Raw genomic sequence first — 21,416 nt, forward strand, 5'->3', positions numbered from 1 at the left:
TGGTGGGGCGCCTGGGTGGCTCAGTTGCTTAAGCATCTGATATGATCTCGGCTCAGGTCTTGATCTCAGGGTCGTGAGTTCAAGCCCTGTGGTGGGCTCTACGCTGAGTGTGCAACCTGGGCGGGGGGGGGGGGGGGGGGGAGGTTCAAGAGGCGTGTCTTCTGCTGCACAGAGAGCTGCCTCTCTTGGGGGCAAGAGAGGATGCTGGTGATGCGATATATTTAGTAACTGTGGATTGGAAAGTAGGAAGCTTTTCCTCCTGTGCTGTTTCCCCAGCATGGGTAGCACCTAACCCTGCCCACTCACAGCTACCTGAATCCTCCTTGGACCATGTCAAAGCCTCTCTTCCCTTCAACCCTCAACCACCACCGTCACGTTCTGGCTGACCCTCAGCTCTTTCTTCTGCACGCCCCTCCTCCTCCAGCCTCAGAGGGCCCCTCTCATTAGAGCCAGGCAGGCCTGTATGACCCTGCCCTCCTTTAGGCCTTGCTGTCAGGAACAGGGCTGGGGAAAGGACCACTGATGAAGGAAGTCCAGGCATTCTGGAGCTGGGGTCATGCAGTGCAGAGAGGTCCACAAGCATGGGGAGGCCCTGGTGTGGCCGGGGGGACTGTTCTGGGGCTCACCCCTGGGAGCAGACAGCTACCCTGAGGTACTGGGAGCCTCAGATGTTGACCCAAGGAGGGGTGCTTCCACGGTAGAGGGAAATGAAGTCTGTGCTCCTCGCTGAAGGCCAAAGAGTGAGCAGCCTTTCCTCACCCTCCACCCCCTCCTCACCCTGCAAACCTTTATTATTTCTTGCTCCTGGCTGTCAGCAGCAACAAACTAAGATTAATCACTCGCCTGCCTGCCCAGACCCAGACATGCCTACCGTTTGAAAACTCTCTCCTTTACTATATAAATCAATGGAGAGAAAAAAGAAAAACAACTCTAACAGCAATGTGCCCCCAACACCCCTGGAATGCAACCTATCTGCTCCTCCTGGCCAGGCTACACCTACTGCCCTCCGCTGGAGCCCCAGGAAGCATTTGTTGATGGAGACTGGCTGCCCAGCAGGCAGCACAAACCTGCAGCTCAGAGCAGGAACCAGCCTGGTATCCTTAAGCAATTTAAGCAATCAGAGCAGGAGGCATGTTCTTGATAGATTGTCCCACCTCCTTCTCCTCTATTTGGGGGAGGTGATGTGGCCCAAGTCTTCCCACCATCCTTGGAACCTAGGGGAAAGACACCTCACCCTAACTGTGTGAAGCCCTTAACCTGGAAGTGAATTTACTAATCAAATCCCAGACCTTTATTCTGTGGATGCAGGGGACAGACATTCACCCAAGCATCCAGGAGCAGATACGCCAGGACATGTCCCCAGGGCTTCTGACCTAGCACAGCACTCTGTCCTCCAATGTCTAAAAGCTCTGGGAAAATGGAGGAACAGAGACGGGCATTATACTGAGCATCTGCTGTGGGCTGTGCATTGGGGGAACCTGCAGAGCCACGTTACTTCTTGCAACAGCTCTATGAGAGTGGTCTATGTGGTTTTCCAGGCAATGATCAGGGAATTAAAGACACTTGCCTAGCATCACACAGCAGGTAAAAGATGGAGCCAGGATTCAAACCCAGGAATCTCTGACTGCAGAGTCCATGATCCTCCTTTTACATCTTGAACAGGGCTGCCCTGGATCCCCCGCCCCTGGGATGCCTGCCTCCCAGCCTCTTGGGACTACACTAGCCTGAGTGGAGTGTTTGTGGGCACGTGGAGGCAAAGAGGGGTTCGGGAGGGCAGAGGGAGACACAAGTGGTGGTCTTTCCTTGATAATACTCACCTGGTTCACTAATGGCTCTAGAACACACCTCAGAAGACATGGCTGTATCTTGCTCAAATCCTCAAGAACATCCCCTACCTTAGAGCTAGAACCCCAATTCCTCAGCCTGGAGACCAGCATCCTATGAAGTGTTATTTGTTGTTCTTACACAAATCTGCACTTCCCTGCCCATCTATAGAATGTCCTGCTCACCCTCCAAATGCCCGCCCCCCCCTTCGGGTGCCTTCCTCTTTCATAGTCCCGAGCCTTTTCTTTCTTTTCTTTTCTTTTCTTTTCTTTCTTTCTTTCTTTCTTTCTTTCTTTCTTTCTTTCTTTCTTTCTTTCTTTCTTTCTTTCTTTCTTCTTCTTTCTTTCTTTCTTTCTTCTTTCTTTCTTTCTTTCTTTCTTTCTTTCTTCTTTCCTTTCTTTCTTTCTTTTCTTTCTTTCTTTTCTTTCCTTCTTTCTTTCTTTCTTTCTTTCTTTCTTTCTTTCTTTCTTTCTTTCTTTCTTTCCTTTTTTTTTTTTTTAAGATTTATTTATTTATTCAGAAAGAGAGAGAGGCAGAGACATAGGCAGAGGGAGAAGCAGGCTCCATGCAGGGAGCCCGACATGGGACTCGATCCTAGATCTACGGGATCACACCCCAGGCTGCAGGCGGCGCCAAACCGCTGCGCCACCAGGGCTGCCCAGTCCCGAGCCTCTTCTATCTTGGGTAGGCCTAAGCAGTCCTGTTAGTATGAGTTCCAGATATTCCTCTCCTCTCAGGCTATGAATTCCTAGAGGGCTAGAGTCCAGTCCAGAACTGATACTGAATGGGGCAGAGCTTATGGGGTGGAGGGGTGGGGTGGGGTGAGGAAGACCCCTGAATGATCAAGTTTGAGTTGCAACCTGATGGAAACAGGCCAGACCCCAGAAGCATCTCTTAAGGTCAGAAACTGGGCTGCATTTGCAAAGGTGCTGTGAAGTTTGCCTCCAGGGATCTGAAAGCTGAAGGCCCCTTTGTGGGGGTTCCTTGGGGCCATGTCTCCCACTGGGGTTGGGATTCTCACTGCCTAAAGAAAGCTGGGGCTGGGCTCTTGTCAAAGGAATAGTGGTGTCCCCATGAGGACTTTTTTTTTTTTAAGATTTTATTTATTTATTCATGAGAGACCCAGAGAGAGAGAGAGACAGACAGACAGGGCAGAGACATAGGCAGAAGGAGAAGTAGGCTCCTCGCAGAGAGCCTGATGCAGGACTCGATCCTGGACCCAGATGTTCCACCACTGAGCCACCCAGGCGTCCCAAGGACTTTTTTTTTTTTTTTTAAGAGAGAGAGGGTGGAGAGGGGCAGAAGGATAGAGAGAATCTTTTTTTCTTTCTTTCTTTTTTTTAAAAGATTTTGTTTATTTATTCATGACAGACATAAAGGGAGAAAGAGGCAGAGACACAGGCAGAGGGAGAAGCAGGCTCCATGCAGGGAGCCTGATGTGGGACTTGATCCCAGGACTCCAGGATCGCGACCTGGGCCAAAGGCAGGCGCTAAACCGCTGAGCCACCCAGGGATCCCCAAAATCTTAAGAAGCCTCCACGCCTAGCATGGAGCCCAACACGAGGCTCAATCTCACGATCCTGAGATCACAATCTGAGCCGAAATCAAGAGTCAGACGCTTAACCAACTGAGCCACCTCGTGCCCCTGAGAGGCCTTAAGTGCCTCTGTCTGTCCGTTCCCAGGGATAGGCATCTGAAAAGGGGAGCCCTGGCACTACCCTGCCTCCCTGCCCCCAACAGCTGCAAACCCTGGTCTTTGAAGTCCTATTTCCCTCATCTTGTCCAGAGTCCTTTGCAAAAACTCATGAAAGCGGAACTTGCAAAAAGTCATTCGTAGTCCAAAGTGCCTGAAGAACCCTTTTAATTTGATTTTTCAAGACTTTTTATCCCTTTCCCCGCCTGCCTTTCCAGACAGGAAGCTGTTAGAGTGTGGTGTTTTCTTGCCAATATGTAAAGGCTCAACCCCTTGCTTCCCAGAGGCTGGCGTGAGTGTTCTGAAGGCCAATGTGTCTGTTAGCAGCTGAGAGGGAGCCTAGGGGCATGCTACCCCCCCAGTCAGGCTGGAGAACAGGGGAAGAGATAGAGTTCTGTAAGGAGGAGGGGATAAGGGCAGCATTCCAAATCAGCTAGACAGACACATCCACAGGCGGAGGTGTCTGCCAAGGAGGGGATCTAGGGCAGTGGGGTGGGCAGCACAGGTGCCATCTTGGATTGCAATGAGTGCAGGAAGCTTGTGGTGACAGATGACTGGCAGCCTAGGCCCTTCCCCCCATAGTGGGAAGCAGTCACCATCTCTTGTCAGTGTGATCAATGGTCAGCTAGGTAGCCTGAGGTCAATCATGAATCCCCTCTAGGTTGCAGTCTCCCCATCCATGAAGCAAACAATGGACTAGATGGGCCCCTACGGTTGCCTGATCGGATTGGGAGTCTGTGGCCTCTACTGCAGTCTTGGAAGTTCATTCAGCTGCCTTTTCCCTAAAATGAAGAGGATGGGGCCCTCTGTCCTAGCCACCCGGTGGGGTTGTCGTAGGGCAAACACACAGGCCTTCTAAAACGTAAGGTGCTGTGGATATGCAGGGAGATGGGGTCAGGAAGGTGGATCCCTGAGAGCGGATCCTGCACTTTAGTGGCTCCATCACTAAAAATTGACTCCCCACTCCTTTGTGAGGCACAAGACCCACCAATGGCTTTTCTGTATCTCCAGGGTTTTGCCTGGGCTGTCCCCTCCACTTGAGGTCCCCCCAGGCATCCCCGTCTGGAAACCACTTATCCTCTCTTTAAGGCTCAAGTGCATCAGCAGCTTCTCCTAACCTAACCCTCTGTGGCAGGGACTGCCCACTCCTGTGCCAACTCTGTGCAGACCTGCATGTGACAAGACCAGGCTGAAGGGGCCAGGCTGTGAGCTCCTGAGACCTCCTCCTGTGACCCGAGCTGAGCTGTTCTCGTTTCAGTTCTGTGCTGCTCTGCCCAGTGCCTGGTACAGGGGGCTCTGAGAAAAGGAGAGAAAGGGTGGAGGGCCTGTTTTCTAGGCCAGATTCCCCCAAATCCTTCCTCTACTCTAGAACATCCTCATGGCAAGACCCAACGTTCACATGAAAGCATAGCTGGAATTCCAGTGTCAATTCGCACCATGCTCCTGACAACACCATGCAAAGAGAATGTCAATCCTACCCTGCCCCTACTACACAGACCTTGAGGATCTGAGAGACTTTGCACCTCACACTGTGGCTGGCAAAGCTGCCGTTGGCCCCAAGGAGCCGTGACGTTCAGTACCAGGGTCATTCCATTTGTGGTCAAGGTGATTAATGTCAGGTATCACAGGTGCCCTAGCTGGCACCTGGACTGGTCATCATGAACTACAGCCACTCTGAGAAGCAAGCTCACCTCCCCCTAACAGGCTGCCTTGCCCAGCCACAGGATGGCCTAGCCCATCTCCTCAATTCTGGGCTTCTTCAAGGGAAATCTGACCACGTGAGACCACTTACCTGGCTTTTGGGATCTCATGGCTCTAGAGAAGCATGTAAAACTAAACCATAGCATATGTGGACAGAACCTAGTCATCTACACTCAGGCCTAATGGCAGTATTCTTATCTGGGGTCCTGGCACAGGGCACTGGTCCTCAATCTTCTCCACCTGCTCCCTGGCCTGTGAGGTGTAGGGGATCTGGCCAGAGTGCTCCGCAGACAAAGGGAGGCTGAATCCATGGACACAAGAAATCCAGGGAGTTAGAGACACCTTGATGTCAGAGGTAGAGGATCTTTAGCAGCCATCAAAGTCCCACTGAACAGATGTGGATGCTGAGACCCAGAAGGACGGAACTTGGCCCAAGGTCACACAGTAAGCAGTGATTGATAGTCAGGACTCCTGTCGAGAACTCCGGAAATAGGTCCTCCTCTCTGCTGCCCTTAAAAATAGCCTTTAATGAAACCACAGGGGCAATCTGGGGCAGGGTGGGAATAACAGAAGATAATGTTTACACTGCACTGGCTGAGCTAGAGAGGCTTTCTCTCTGTAAGAAGAGCATCCTGTGCACAGAAAGAGCTCAGAAAAGTGCTGTGCCTGCAGGGTTGTAAGGCCATGGAGTGGGGAGGCCTGTCCCTTGCTTTCTCCATTGCATGCATCCCTGAACCCTGGACTCCAAGCCTGTTACCATGAAAACAGAATCATGCTGCTGTCCATCCTTCAAGTCCTACTACCCAGGGAATGGTGTACACTGGGGATGAAAAGGAATTGTGCTCTTGAGGCTGTGATGGAATAGGGTCCCATGTTGCTGCCTCAACTGTGACATATCCTGGGTACTCAGGAGGTCACTGTTCCCTTGCAGGCAGAGCTGTGTCGGGGTCACCACTGGGCCCCAGGGTCCAGTGGGGCCTGCCTGGTGCAAAGGCTCAGCCGTTGCCCAGTGAATAAACAGGAAGCTTGATGGGGCCTGGGCCCTCATGGAGAATTACTGGGCCTGGTTTGGGGTGCTCCATTCCCCCCTTCCTGGGGGAACCAATTAGTCATTTTGGGAACATTCCTCTGGCCAGGCCCCAAACAATGGGATTCCAGGAGAAAAGAGAGTCACAGAGGAACTCAGAGTGTGAGCATGAGGAGTACTGCACTGAGGAAGCCCAGGGAGTGATGAGCAAGCTGCCTTGGTCAGCATGGAAGGGCAGCACGGAATCCCATCTCTGATGTTATCTGCTGCCTTTACCTCTTCCAACCCTGAACAGCACCATTCACTTTAAGGTGGGAAGGTGAAACTCTGAAACAATCACTGAAGAACACCTAGTTTGCTAGGTTACCTTGGACAGTGAGCTAGGAGTAGTAGCTGAGGACCTGCTGGTCCCTGTCAATGTGGCCAGTGGTGTGCACCTGTCCCCCACGGCCACCCTCTCCTCCGTCCATGATGGGCCTCTAACTTTGGTCACTCCCAGCCCAGCCTCTCAGCCCAGTTCAGTATTGAATTTTTCTCAGCTGAGATAACCAGACTGACTCTAATAAAGCCAACGGGTCTGACAGTGGACAAAGAAGTACAGGTGCTATTTGTCCTGAGTGCCCTCCCAGCTGCTTAGAAATCCCCTCCATGTTCTCCCTAATGGCGGTCATCCAGCCCTAGTTGCACACCTCCAGTGGTGAGACACTACCTCTTGAGACAGCTTCGGATGGATCTAATTCTTGATCAGTTCTGCCAGAATTCTAACTTTCGCTCTCACTGAGCTGGAATCTGCCCGCCCTTAACTCCCATCTGGGGGTTCCCAACCACATCTGTTCCTTCTGCCCTGACAGTCCTTGAGAGATTCGCGGTTCCCACCATATTTCCACACATCCTCTCTTCTCCAGGCCGACCTCTAGTACCTCTCCTTGCTGCCCATGCACTGTAGCTTGTCATGGTCCCTCTCGGAGCAGAGCCCAGAGGACAGGGTGGGGTCAGTCCTGAGCAGAGAGTGCAGGCCAGACCCTCCCTCCTTGGCTGCACTGCTGCTACCATCTACATGGCTGACAGTCACCCCACAGCAGGCCTTTCTCTATCACATGGCCTCTAAGAACAGCAGGTAGAGCAGAGAGAAGCCAGGCAGAGGGCCTCACTGTTCCTGGTGGTCTGTGCTGGTAAAGAGTCTGGGTTTCTTAAACTCCAATTCTGACACTAACTCTGGGTCCTTGGGAAATCTCTCCTCTCTCAAGGCCTCAGTCTTCCCATGTGTAAAATGGGTTTTAGACCATTTGTTGGGTCCCATTTGGTAACAGCAATGAATGATGAAGCTCTCAAGCAAAAAAACCCTTTTCTTATTTCAGGGCTATCTATCTCAACAGTGATGTTTCATGGGTCAGAAACCCAACTGTTTACAAAGCAGCCACAGATGATAACACCAGCAGGATTCTTCCTGGCTCTCCCAGCACTCCTCAGACCCTCTGCAATACACACAGAAATCAAATCTGCCCAAACAACAGCCTGAGCACAGAGAAAGGCTGCCATTCCCACAGTGGCAGAGGGGCCCCGTGGAGAGTCCAACAGCTGGTCCTGAATCCTGGTCCTGCCCCTTGAGCCTGCCAAATCCCCCCTCTGAGCCTCAGTTTCCTCATTTGCAAAACAGGGACATTATGTTTCTCATCAAAGGACTGTTGTAGGGTTTACAAGAGGGATGAGGTACACTCAGAGCTTCATTCGTTTCCTGCCTCACGGCAGATATGAAAGCTATTCTTGGGTATTTAATATTAAATCCTAGGAAAAAGTCCCTTCTCTTCTGGGGCAGAGAACATTAAAAACTCGTCTGTCTCCCAGGAGAATAAGATCAAATCGAAGAATCGAGGCTTGAAATAACTCATGCTGGCATGTTTCTGGTGGCAGTGGTGGGGGGGAAAGCACAACACTGGCGAGTCTTTTTGCCACAGACACAAGGGCCGGGCAGTGCTTTACTTGAGGCTGCCAAGGAGGGTTAAGAGGGTGAACGAGGCTGTACTTACTTCAAAGAGAGGGAATAGTCGTGCTTGCTGGTCTGGCTGTTCCGGACAAGGTAGCTGCACTCCTTGCAGAGCCGCAGAAGGTTCTCAGCATCTCCTCTGCTGATGGCTCCGTGATACCAGCTGGGGAGAAAGGAGAGGGTCAGAACCCAGCAAGGACATGACTCCCACAGCTGACATCCTTGCAAACTCTCAGCCCCCTGAGGGCAGCTGGCACATCCCAGCCTCCTCATCAAGAGGCAGGGGCACGTGTGTGCATGTATTCAGTTATTCAGTACAGAACTACCGAGTGTCTATTGCATGCTCAATCTTAGGGAGAGAATGGTGAACAAACCCGCAGCCTCCTCCCTCACAGGGCTTACGTTCCAGGGTAGGTGCTATGGAGGAGACGAAGTGAGGTTGTGTAGTTTGGAGCTATTTGAAGCACTAGCCAGGGAAGCCTTCTGGAGATTGACATTTTAGTGTGGACCTGAAGGAAGTGAAGGAGAAGCCACAAAGGACAGTGGCTGGGAAAGCGTTTCTGGCACAGGGAGGGGCAGCGAAGGCAAAGGCCCAAGGCAGGAGTGCCTGATGTGCTTGGGAAACAGCAAGGAGGCCAGCATGGCTGCAGTGAGCCCAAGGGGAGGAGTGGGCAGGGCCAGGGCAGCGTGCCTTGTGCTCAAGGAGAAGACCCTTTCTCCATCTGAGTGACACAGAGGCCATCAGAGGGTGCGGACAGGAGGGACACTGCTGCTTCTCTGTGGCATCTGTGGGACAAGTGAGAGGTGCTCATCACTCAGGAAAGCAGACAGTTGTGTGGGGTGGCCACACCAATGCTCCCATCAAGCACACATGGCACTGGCTGGGCACGTGGGAAGCCCGGCATCACTGCTTCCAGATACCGCGTGATGAGTGACAGAATCAGGAAGGCGGGGTGCAGTGGCAGATGACCTGATGGAGGCCCCTGGCTGCAGGACAAAAGAAGAACACTTGATTTTCGAAACTGGGAGAGTTGGGGTAGAATTTCAGAGGAGGAGTAATGATCACAAGACACTAGTCAGTGGGTCTACTCAAAATGCATTCCTGTTTACATTACAGTCACTAAGGAGCAGAGGCAGTGGGAAGGTGGCAAGATGGGGCCAGGAAGAGAACCATAGGTGCTGGATGGCCACAGAGGCACAGACCCTCCTGCCACTCGCCACCTGGACAGTCAGGGGCAAGCAGCAGAACCTGGCTGCACCTTGGTTCTCTATCAAGTTAGGGTCACTCCACCCCCATTTTAGGGTGGGAAGATTAAATAGGATGATGCAGAGCAGGGCTTATACAGAGCCGGATGGGAGAGTTTTAACAAAAGGCAGCTCCAAGCATCAATAAAAAATGAGTGAATTTGCAGATGGCCATGGGCAACTCCCCCAACTATCATTACTCAGGCTGCTGTTCACCCGTAGGCTGCATTTCAAAAATTCCCAGGTGTAAGCAGAGATGTTGCTGCTGCCTCCTGGTCCTGGCCCAGGAGTGCCCTGCAGATAGTACCTCTGAGAGTTCTGTTACAGACATTCTACATGGGGAGAAACATGGCACTGCCTTACACTGTACACTTTCTACCATTTATAAGACAGTGTTCTGAACAGTTAGCAGGAGTGGTGATGACATAATTATAACCTCAGAAACCAACCTGCTTCAGGAAAGCAAACACTGGAGAGTAGAGGTGAGTGTCCATGTCCACTGAGCATGTGAGTAAGTCGCTGACCGCCCAGGAGGTGACCACTCACAGCGTATCAGCCCTGGGGCTGGGCATTTCGCCAAGGGAAAGGGTAGGAGGAAGGTAGACCTGCTTTCCTTTCTAAACATACATAGAAATGAAGAGGAATATGAAGTTAGGGAATGTATGGGCTCCCATAGTGAAAGCACTTCCAGAAATGTGAGGGCTGAAGTCATATGTTAGAATGTATACACGACTGGAGTTTGGAGAAACAGCTAGACAAGGATGGAATGGACTTTAGAATAAAGTTAACAGATTTGGCAAGATTGTTTTCCGGGAAATTTCACCTGTGTTAACACACCCCAGTGAGCAGATAAACATGCTGTTTTATTAGGAAAACAAGTTCCAGCCATTTGAAGCAAAGTCATCCTTAGGGAAAGGCCTAGAAGAGGTCTCCAGAGAAGTGCTGCTCACCCTCTGCCTCTCCCTGAGCACAGGAGCTGAGCTGGTGGCAGATGGGCCTCTGGAGGCTTAGGATCCTGGCTGAAGTGAACAGGATAAACTGCTGGCTCCTTCCCTCCTGCCCCAGCTAGTGCACACAGAGGAAAAATCAGGGACTTGAGTAGAGATTCTAAGGAGACTCAGGCTAGCTGGGGAGAAAAGAGCCAAAGGACATGATTGCAGGGGCTGGGGCCAGCCACTGGCTAGCCTGTTAGCATGGGGTTGGCCATCAGGAGACAGGGTAGGCCTGGGTGGTCCTGGACGGGGCTGAGGGCCAATTGCTGTGCCCAAGCAGACTCTGCCTAGACTGAAAACAGAATCTAAGCAAGAGGCTGTTTGGGGATGTGCTGGACTGTGGAACTGGCCAGTCAGGCCAGAATTATGGGGATTAAGAAGACCCAACCTATGCAGTACCCATTAGCTCATCCAGTATTTACTCACCTCTTACTATATCCTTGATCCTGTGGGGCTGATGCAGGGAAGAGGGAGACTCAAACAGATTCAGGACACAATTTCGGAAAGTGACAACTGCTATGTAGGAATCCTGAGTTTGTGATAGGCAGTGACTAGGGCAGGGAAAGTGCCTATGTTAAAATGAACACACAGGGGAGGCCCCCAAGGAGATGCCATTTGACCTGAGAATCTGTACCATGAGAAGAAGCCAATCATATAAAGAGCCAAAGAAAACATGTTCTCTGCAGAGGAACCAGCAAGTGCAAAGGTCCTGAAGTAGGATGCACTTGGGGTGTTCACAGAGCAGAAAGGCAGCAAGAATGGTCCAGCTCTGTGAACATGGGGAGTGGTACAGGGTGAGGGAACGGGAGGCAGAGCCTGATCCCCAAGGCCTTGTGAGCAAGGGAAGAAGTCCAATTTCATTCTAAGCATAGCAGAGGGCAAAGAGTTTTAAAAAGAGGATGTTACTTGCTCTGGATGGTCTTACAAAAGGCCAACCAGGTTATCCCGAAGAGGGGCCAGAGAGGAATGAAGTGGGAGATAAGGCAGGGGCTTCTGTAGTGGTCTAGATGGGAGGTGGCTCTGAGACAAGAGGAACAGATGGATTCAGCCCATATTCTGGGTGGAAAACTAGCAGAAGTCACTAGTTTAGATGCATTAAATGCTAGTGTAAGGAAAAAAAAAAAAAAAAAGGGTATCACAAGGACTCCAGATTGGCGGCTTGACCAAGTAGGCAGATGTGATGCCGTTTACAGAGATGGGGAAGCTGGGGGAGGAGCGAGTGTCCGGAGAAGATCAGGAGCCCAGTTTTAAACACACTAAATTTGAGATGCCCATTTGTCAGCCAAGTGCAGATGCCAAGACAGCAGCTGGATGTAGGAGTTGGGGGATTCTAGGAGAGGTATGGGCAGGGGATGCACACTGGTGACTCACTGCCAGGATCCTGAGACTACCCAGGGATAGCATGCAGCTGGAACCCGAGCCCCAGACACTCCAAGCTTTGGGTAAAGCTGGGGTGAGGAGACAGTAGGGGAGACAGAAGAGGCAGCCAGGGAGGCAGGAGAAAAACCACGAGCAGAGTATATCTCCAAAGGAGGGAGCTGTCTACTGTGCTGAGTGAGAAAGAATGGGAGGTGATGGAGGGAGAGAGACAATGTTGACAGCTCTCTGGGGACTTCATCCATTCCCTGGACAGCCGTTTTCTTGAGCACCTATTATGTGCCAGGCACTGTACTAAAGCACTGAGGCTGAAGCGATGACCCAGAGGGGGATATCGGGTGGATATGGTCAGTATGCACGCTGTGTCCAGCCATCTCTGTATCGTGTTTTGTTTGTTGATTAAAAAGGACACAGTGATCAGAAATAAGCAAAACCTACCACCCAATCTAGGTGGCTGTGACAGACGGTTAGCAAAGAAGCCTGCTGGGAGTGCTTTCTCCATGCACTCAGTACAGCAGGCATGGGGTGTCACAAAGGAGACTGCGGCCCCCCCAGATGATAGCACATGCTGAACAGGGGGCACCCGGTACATGACATCATTCGGAAAACCCTGCATCCTGCTCACCGAGTGAGCATTTCCTGTGAGGGATGCACTGCCGGCTATGCTGAAGCCAGAACTCCCCACTAGAGATTAATACAGTACACGACACACACGGGACAGTCGCATGAGGGATCGGCTTGCTGTCAGCTCATTTCCTGTGTGAAGGGGGGTGATAAGAGTGTGTATGAGGAGAGGGGAGAAAGAGGAGGTGTGGGATCAAGTCATAGGACTGGAGTTCTAATCCTGCCTCTGCACTGTGACATCCTAGCCAAGGCTTTGTGTCTCTTGGAGTCTTGACTTCTCATCTATGTGACAGGGTTGATAACCCCATTTATCACACATTTGCTTGTTAAGAGGATGGTATACCTGAAAGCACAGCACAAGATCTAGGACCTGCTTCATCCAGTATCTGGATTAGCTTGCTGCAGTCCAGGTATACAGAATGGTGAGAAACTGAAAAAGCAGTCTGGGGGCAACTCATAGAGTGAGCGGCAGGCTAAGGAAATGAGACTTTACCCTGGAGGTGATGGGGGTGCGGGGGGGGTGGGGTGGTCACTGAAGGTTTCAGAGCTGAGTGGGGACCTGCACACACTTAGAAGGGAGGTGATCATCATGGTCAAGGGGAAGGGTAGCTAAGGGCCTAACAGTGCTAGGGAGGAGCAGAGAGGGAAAGGGAAGCAGGGATGGAACTGGGCCACCGACTGGAGGTGGGAAATCTCAGGGGAAAGGGACTGAGAAAACTCAAGTCAAGGGTGTCAAAGCCAGGGGCGCCTAGGTGGCTTAGTCAGTTAAGTGGCTGCCTTCAGCTCAGGTCATGACTCAGGGTCCTGGGATTGAGTCCCCAGTCGGGCTTCCTGCTCAACAGGGAGTCTGCTTCTTCCTCTACCCCTCTCTCCTGCTTGTGTGTGCGCACGCGCGCGGTCTCTCTCTCTCTCTCAAATAAATAAAATCTTTTTTAAAAAATATTTTATTTATTTATTCATGAGAGACACAGAGACACAGGCAGAGGGAGAAGCAGGCTCCATGCAGGGAGCCCGATGTGGGACTCTTTCCTAAGACCCCGGGATCATGTCCTGGGCCGAAGGCAGATACTCAACCACTGAACCACCCAGGCGCCCCTCAAATAAATAAAATCTTAAAAAAAAAAAGTGTCTAAGCCTTGGGGCACCTGGGTGACATAGATGGTTAAGTGCCCAACTCTTGGTTTTGGCTCAGCGCATGATTTCAGGGTCATGAGACAGAGCTCCATACTGGGCTCCATGCTTAGTGTAGTCTGCTTAAGACTCTCTCTCTCTCTCTCCCTTTGCCCCTCTACTTCTCTCAAATAAATAAATCTTAAAAAAAAAAAAAAAAAAAAAGTCAAAGCCTTGCTCAGCAAATACCAAGCAGATATAAGGCAAAACTCTCACTATAGCTAACAAATAATTTAATTTATAAACAAAAGTAAGGGCAACAATACAGCATAGAATGAGAAAGCCTAGGGTTACAAATCAGGAGACTGTTCTAATCCTGTTAGCCACTGACTGAATTAATGGTGGCCTTGACCTTCTCTCAGCCTTAACAGAGACTGTATAGTTGAGTGGAGGCTGGGCCTTGCTCCCTTAGAATTTACATTTGGTAGGGACGCCTGGGTGGCTCAGTGGTTGTGCATCTGCCTTTGGGTCAGGGTGTGATCCCAGGATCCTGGGATCAAGTCCCACATCAGGCTTCCCATGGGGAGTCTGCTTCTCCCTCTGTCTGTGTCTCTGCCTATCTCTGTGTGTCTCTTATGAACAAATAAATAAAATCTTAAACAAACAAACAAACAAACAAAAAACTTACATTTGCTTTTCCAGCGGGACAGCAGGATCCACTCTTTCTCCCAAGATCCCACAGAACTCAGGGCTCCCATGCTTAATGGGCTTGAAGCCCCCTCCAGGAGCTCGAAGCTGGCGCCGCCGGTCCCGGGAAGGAGAGGGGGATGATTGCCGTTTCTCGTTGCCATTAAACTGGGCTGTGGTGGAGAGAGAAAGTGCACGGTCACCAAGGGATTACTGGGTGGGGCATGGTGGGGTAACAGTCAATTGCTCCCTTTGGGGCTTTACAATTCTCAGGGGAAGAGTTCCAGGCAATTAATGAACATGGCTCAAAAGGCTCGAGTTTCCTACAGCAGGTGCTGTCAGAGCCAGATGGTGCATTCAAGGGGCTGGTTGAGTCTCCCTCCAGAGACCACTGAACTAGCCTTATCCCCAAAGGATGCCCTCTGCAATCACCACCAAGAGGGGCTCAGCATTCCCATAGGGGTTCAGCCCCCTGGACTGTTCTCAGGGAGGCAGCTGTTCCCTATTCTCTGCCTCCAACTGGCTCCCCTCCTCCCATTCTCTCATCCCCCACAGGGTATACTGGCCACATCTGCTCCCTTTCTCCTGGGACAACCCCACAGAGTTCCAATCAAGAGTCATGCCGTGTCCCCCATGTCTGCTCCTCTTCATTCAGTGCCCTCTGTATTGGCCCCACATTCAGCGAGCCCTGTCTGGGACCCAGCACCCAGGTGAGGTTGAAGCAGTGCACAGCACAGCGTGCAGGCCCTGCTACATACCTCCTCCTGGCCCCGGGCCTATGACAGCATCATTCACCACCACGGGCTTGGGGAGGGTGCCTCTCGAGGGCAGGAGCCCAAGATAACCCATAAAGAGCAGAAAATACGGGGATCCTTGGGTGGCTCAGCATTTTAGCGCCTGCCTTCGGCCCAGGGTGTGATCCTGGAGTCCTGGGATTGAGTCCCATGTTGGGCTCCCTGCGTGGAGCCTGCTTCTCCCTCTGCCTGTGTCTCTGCCTCTCTCTCTGTGTCTTTCATGAATAAATAAAATCATTAAAAAAAAAAAAAAAAAGCAGAAAATACTGAGCTGAACCTAGAGTTTCCAGAAGCATTCCTACAGACCAATTAGTCCACCTTGCAAGTTATCTCTCTGGTCTTTGGTTTCCTCCTCTGCAAGGGATGATGACCGTACCCACCTCATGGGGCTGTTACAAGGATTCAATTAGGTGATGTCACCGAGATCTTACCAGAGTGCCTAGCATGTAGTCACTACTCAATCAATGTTATTATAAACATTTATTTTCATTATTCTTGTGTCTGTTCAATGCGGATGCGGTACTAGTTACTTCACATAAGCTTCTGAACCAACCCAAGTTCCTCTTCCAAGCTTGCCAGTCATTAGCTGGTTGCCTTGGCTAAGTTCCTCAATGTCTCAGAGGCTCCATTTCCTCCCTCATCCTGTTACCTCGAAGATCAGATGAGAGAACACATGCGAAGGGCCCAGCACACAGACTGCTGAGTGAATGGGCCAGGCCCTGCAGAACAAGGCTTCCAAAGCCAGGTCTGGGTGCAGGCTGACAGACACACAATGGCAGAAATCTCCTCTCCAAAGAGCAAACACGGATGTGGCGAGCTGTCCTCTACCCTGGCCAGACACACGGAAATCAACCCCACACTGACGGAAGCTGGGAAGCTGGCAGAAGGTGGTGGTGGTGGTTGGGGGGAGTGGGGAACCTCACCGGCTGTGCTATATGCTGTCTGCAGGGGTTAAGGAATGTGGATGAATTTGTTCTGGGTCCCAGCCGCTGAGCGAGATCATCCATCAGGACTACAAAGCATTTCCATCCCTCTGATACACTCTTCTCCATTAACCACTATTGGAAGGCAATGGGAAGGGAGGTTCCTGCCAGTGGAAGGCTCTAGACACTCTGGACCCACATGTGTGCACTCACTCTCATAACTGCAGCAGAGGCCGGCAGCCTGTCCATCCACCTGCCCCACTCCCCAACACTCACTCACATGTGCCAGGCAAGTTCAGGGCTGGAGAAACAGCAGTGAGCAACACAGAAATCCCTGCTTATGAAGCCCAGAGTCTGAGTGGGGAGAAACACAATAAATGAGGTACGTCAGAGCTACAGCACACCATCTGCAGTAACTGCCGTGGAGAATGGGAAGCACATTCCAGGCAGAGGGAAGAGGGCCCTAAGGTGGGAAAGTGCCTCAAGTGACAGAAACAACACAGCCTGGGGTAATGGAGGGTAGTGGGAGGAAATGGTGCCAGATCATCGGGTGTTGCATTTTAAAAGGACTTTGACTTTGTTCTGAGCCATTCTGATGTCCTGATGGGGAGGGTTTTGACTTGGCACTTCTGAACAGGATTGCTGTGCTGAAAAGAGATGGGAGGACAGGGGCACATGGGAACTCCCTATACTTCCCACTCAATTTCGTTGTGAACCTAAAACTGTTCTTAAAAGTTTAATTGAGAGAGAGAGAGAGAGAGAGAGAGAGAGATGCACATGGAGAGCAGTGAGGTCTGCAGACCCTATCTGTGCATTCACAGTGGAATGTGTGGGAAAGAGGATCCAGAGGCTATAGGCCTTTGGCCTGAGCACTGGAGGGATGGAACTGGCATTCCCTAGGAGGTGAAGATTCACAGAAAACTATAATTAAAATTCATGAGGAAGCAGGATGAAGGCCAAACTCCAACCTAGAGACACCCCCAGCCTGTGAGGCCAGGACTGGCAGTGTGGAGCAGGGACAGAGTGAGGACTCGGTGGGGGCTCTGTCTCCTTTCAGGCTACAGCTCTGTCCTGTGTCCCAACCACAGGGACAGACTGCAATGACAAGGCCCTTCTAAGGTACAGATCCTGGGTTTGTGTGTCTGAGAGAACGCTCTTCCATCTGGTCAATAACCTGGGCTTGCACAGTGGTAATGAGAGGGTGAAGCACACAACTGGGGCCCAGGCACCCCCGTCACCATGCTCCCTGCCTGGCTTCCTAGCAATGGGCTTTCCCACCAGGGCTCTGGCTGAACCACATCAGCCCTCATGCCAACTAGTCAAATGGCGCATATGTTCTTGGGCCGAGGGATTAGGAAGGGGTGAGCCATTTGCCTTGCAGAGTCCTAGATGGGTGACCTTGGGCAGGGGTGAGCACTGGCATCAGATAGATAGGTAAGGTCACATAGCCCTTTCCTAAAGATCTGGGTCTTGACCCTAAGGTTGGGGCAATCAGGGAATGCCATTCTCAGATTGGGTTTTAGAGATGTCTCTATTGATGGAGATGAGATGTGGGGGGCTACCAAGCAGGCAGGGAGACCAGTCAGGGAAGGTAATGGAGGCTGAATCTCTCAATGATGGGAGCGATGGAAGAGGTGACTCCAACAGGACTTGACTAGCCACGGGCTGAGCCAGGTGACCCCTGTATGATGCTCCATTGAGAAGAGATGCAAGGTGGAGCAGGAGAGGGGGGCCAGGGACATGGGACCAGGGTGTACTTTTCCACAGTCCCTCCCTCTAATTTCCTGTTAGGAAGGGACAGGAGGCCATAGAGCAGGCCTCTGGTCCTGAGGGCTAAGGGTACGGAGGTGGGCAGTGAAATAGTGACATGGGAAGAAGGGGCTGGGGGGGAGATGAGGTTCTAGGCTTAGTTTTGCCACCAGCTAGGGAAAAGGAGAGACCAAATGAATTGTTAAGGCATGTTCACCTCTGACTAAAATTAGAATTTGGGGATTTCTACCAATGGAAAATCCTACCACACCCCTCTTGCCACAGAGGCAGGAGCATGGAGCACTGACTGCAGAAGAAACTCTTTAGCATAACCAATGACCTGGCTGCCTGGACAGCCTGAGGCCTCACCATGAGCACTTATGGGACAGGTCTTCAGCCTGAAATACCACCACCCCATGGGACAGGTCTTCAGCCTGAAATACCACCACCCCATCCACAGTCTCTCTACCTAACTAACTCCATTTGCCCTTCAAGGGTCAGCCATCTCTTTTAGGAAGGCTGCTCTAACCTCACCTCCTCCCCAGACTCACCTTGATCTCAGTCTATGGCATCCTAATGGCCAGTTTCCTGGTTGGGTGCCCCACGAGTCCCTCAAAAGCAGGGGCTATACCACATGTGCCTTTGTGTCCCATGCCTAGCACATGCCTGCAACCTAACAGGCACCTAATGAATGACTGAAGAAAATTAATGAGCTGTTGTTTCACTTTATTGGGAAAAAATACCGGTTTTCATACCAGATAAACTCGATAAAACCTAGTAACATCCCAGTCAACACTGTAATTCCCCACTGAACTAATTTATACATTCGCTTGCAAGCTTAATAATATAGCCATATATTTCAGAGGGGACAGGTGGTGATGAATGACAGACTTAATTAGGCAAATCATCTCACCTAAAATAAAATATACAAACTCCAAGTGCAGTGATTCAGCAGCAAAAGAAAAAAAAAAAAAAAAAAAAACCAACACTGTTAGGAACAAAAGCTCCAAACACAACTGCTTTCATTCCTTCTAATTAAGTTTCTCTTTAATCTGCAATTTAAAATGGCAATTCTTTTAATTTAGTGATTTTCTGCAAAAGATAAAGACACAAACCCTCAAAAGAATATCTGCATTTAGAGAAAAAAATATGCCACCCCTGTGAGTCATTAGAATGACAGAACCTAATTAATTGCACCTATAGGCAATTACAAATGGAATCAGAGTTGTGCAGGAGGGAGGGGAGGCTCAGGTGGGAAGGACCAGGCCCTGGGAGGCAGTGGGAGACATGGCCCCACTGATGCTCCGCCAGCCTCTGTCCAGGGCAGGTGAGGAGGCCAGGCCCCTTCTCGATGCCCCAGATGTCTTTCCAAAAATTCTGGTCTAACGACAAGCCTCAGCCTTTAAGGGCCCAGCTTGGGTGCCCCCACGACTGCCCTTCCGAGCGAGGCCTTTTCTCCATCCATGTTATTAGTCTCCAACTCGGGCAGTCCCCTTCCTACTCTTATTATAGGTTTTATACCAATCGGTTCTGAAGTTTAGTCACTGCCAGTAACAGATGACAGTATCCCAGGTGCCCACGTTGGCTCTGACTCTCACAATAGCTCTGGCCCCTGTGGATGATGAGTGACGGATGGGGACTCAGAGGTGAGAAAGAACTCACCTCAAAGGGTCTCAAAGCTAAGGGGTGGGATAGGGGCAGGGGAGGCAAGGCCTGAGCTCAGGCCTGTGGGTCACTGGGGTCACCTTCCCCTCTGCCCCCCTCAGGTCCTTCCTTCCCTATGGTCAGGCAGGGGCTGTGCCTTCCTCACTCAACTCAGTCTGTGGTGCGCTTCCCACCTCTAGGCCTGGAATGACCACCCTCCTGCTCCATCCACATGATGTCTAGAATCTTCCAAGACCTGGCAAAAAGCCACCCCTTCACAAAGCCTCCCCGTTTACCGCCTGCTGAGAGCCCCTTCCTCCTCAGAAGCACTTGGCACTTCTCTTGAGGCTCCATGGGCACCCCTTCTCTCTCTTCCCCAGTCAGCCTGGGTGTTCTGTGGGGGCAGTGCCCGGGATTTATTTTCTTTCTTTTCCCTCTCCAATCTCTTGTTTGCCCCTAAGCCTAATGCAGTGCTTGTTATGGAGACGGGTGTTTAGTAAATGTTTGCTTAGATGAAATAAATGTGCTCCTTCAGGGTCCAGTTCCTTCTTGTTTATTAATCAGGGCTGGCCAGAGAAAACAAGTTCCAAAAAGCCAACGGGCCTCTAAAGCACAGCTCAGCTGGGCTCAAAACCCTTGCTGACTCCCAACTTCCCCTGGGTGGAGGGCAAACTCCTTGCTCTAGTGTTCAGGATCTTCAGTGACCTGGCACCAACCCAACCTACTGGATCCATCTTCCCCTAGAAAACCCCTCTGGGGTCCCTACCCAGCCCTTGGCTCCAGGCACAAAGAATGGCCAGGCCCTAAATCCACCATCTGCCCCTAGGGCTTTGCTTTGCCTGCCCTCTCGAATCCCCTTCTTCACTATCTTTGGATGCACAAATCCTTGCTATTCTTTAAAGTTCGGCTCCAATGCTACCACCCAGGGAAGGTTTTACCCTACACCCCAGGCAGAATTCCTTTCTCTTCTGTGCCCTGCATCCCGGGGTCTATGCCACTGTCTGATCCCACCCCAGTCTCTGGTAGTGTGGTAGGTAGGTGTCCTTCCAGAACCGGATGGAGATGGGCCTCGTACCTCAGCCTCCACTGAACCTCTGCATGGCCATGCAGCCGACTTGAAAGAATGGCCTAGGGGCACATGGGTGGCTCAGTCGTGATCCTGGGGTCCTGGGGTCAAGTCCCACATCAGGATCCCGGCAGGGAGCCTGCTTCTCCCTCTGCCTGTGTCTGATGAATAAATAAAATCTTTTAAAAAAAAAAAAAAGGAAAAAAGGAACGGCCTATGAGCTGCAATAGGCCAGGAAACGGAGGAACCACAGCAGCTTGGCATCATGGAAAGGATATGGACTCTGGACTTAGAAGGACACATTTTGCGTCCTGCCTCTGCCATTACTGTGTGACTTTGGGCAAGTTTCTAAATCTCTCTGAACCCTAGCTACCTCTTTTGTAGAACAGGGTCGACTATACCTACAAAGGATAGTAGAGGTAGTTAGTAATAGATTGCGTACCAAAGTCCTGTTAGGCAGGCCCCTGTAAGTGGTGACCCCCTCCCCACAGTCACACCCACACTCTGAACACTCCTCTCTCATACACTGAAGACAATAAAGTGCCTTGCATAAGAAAGGTACCTTCTTTTTCCCTAGCCTCTACTGGAGTTCCTAAGCTGGAAGGTCCAAAAGGCACAACATATTCTGCTTTGTTCAGAGCTAAATCCCCAATGCCGAGAACAGTGCCTGATGTATAGTAGATAATATCTACTGAGTGAATAAATCTCCACCTGGGTCAGCAGGACCATAAAACCTCCATGCATCAATCAAGATAGGAAAAGGGAGCTGGATTACCTCCTCAAATTATTTTAAAACATTTTGAAGATGGCCTAACCTTTACTGCTTGCTTCCTCTGCATGGGGAGGCATACATGAGACCTGATGGGACCTTCTGCTCTGACCCCCCCACATAAGCCTAGGAGAGATCAGGGCACTTTGTCCAGGTTTTTTACAAACAAGGCCTGGTGTAGGTAAGCAACCTGGCCATGGTGATAGG

General features: G+C 51.0%; 1 protein-coding gene across 2 annotated transcripts in view; it reads right to left on the reverse strand.

Annotated features, from left to right (window-relative positions):
* Window positions 1-21,416, reverse strand: part of SHB (SH2 domain containing adaptor protein B) — a 139,387-nt gene that overhangs the window by 17,941 nt on the left and 100,030 nt on the right. For both annotated transcript variants that reach the window (XM_025431957.3, XM_025431956.3), the window contains exons 4-5: window positions 14,266-14,437; window positions 8,273-8,392 (exon numbers count right to left, since the gene is read on the reverse strand). In XM_025431957.3, coding sequence (XP_025287742.1) covers window positions 8,273-8,392; window positions 14,266-14,437 — 292 coding nt within the window. The remainder of the gene's footprint in view (window positions 1-8,272; window positions 8,393-14,265; window positions 14,438-21,416) is intronic.

This window comes from Canis lupus, chromosome 11, assembly GCF_003254725.2.
Source record: "Canis lupus dingo isolate Sandy chromosome 11, ASM325472v2, whole genome shotgun sequence".
Classification (NCBI taxonomy): Eukaryota; Metazoa; Chordata; class Mammalia; order Carnivora; family Canidae; genus Canis; species Canis lupus.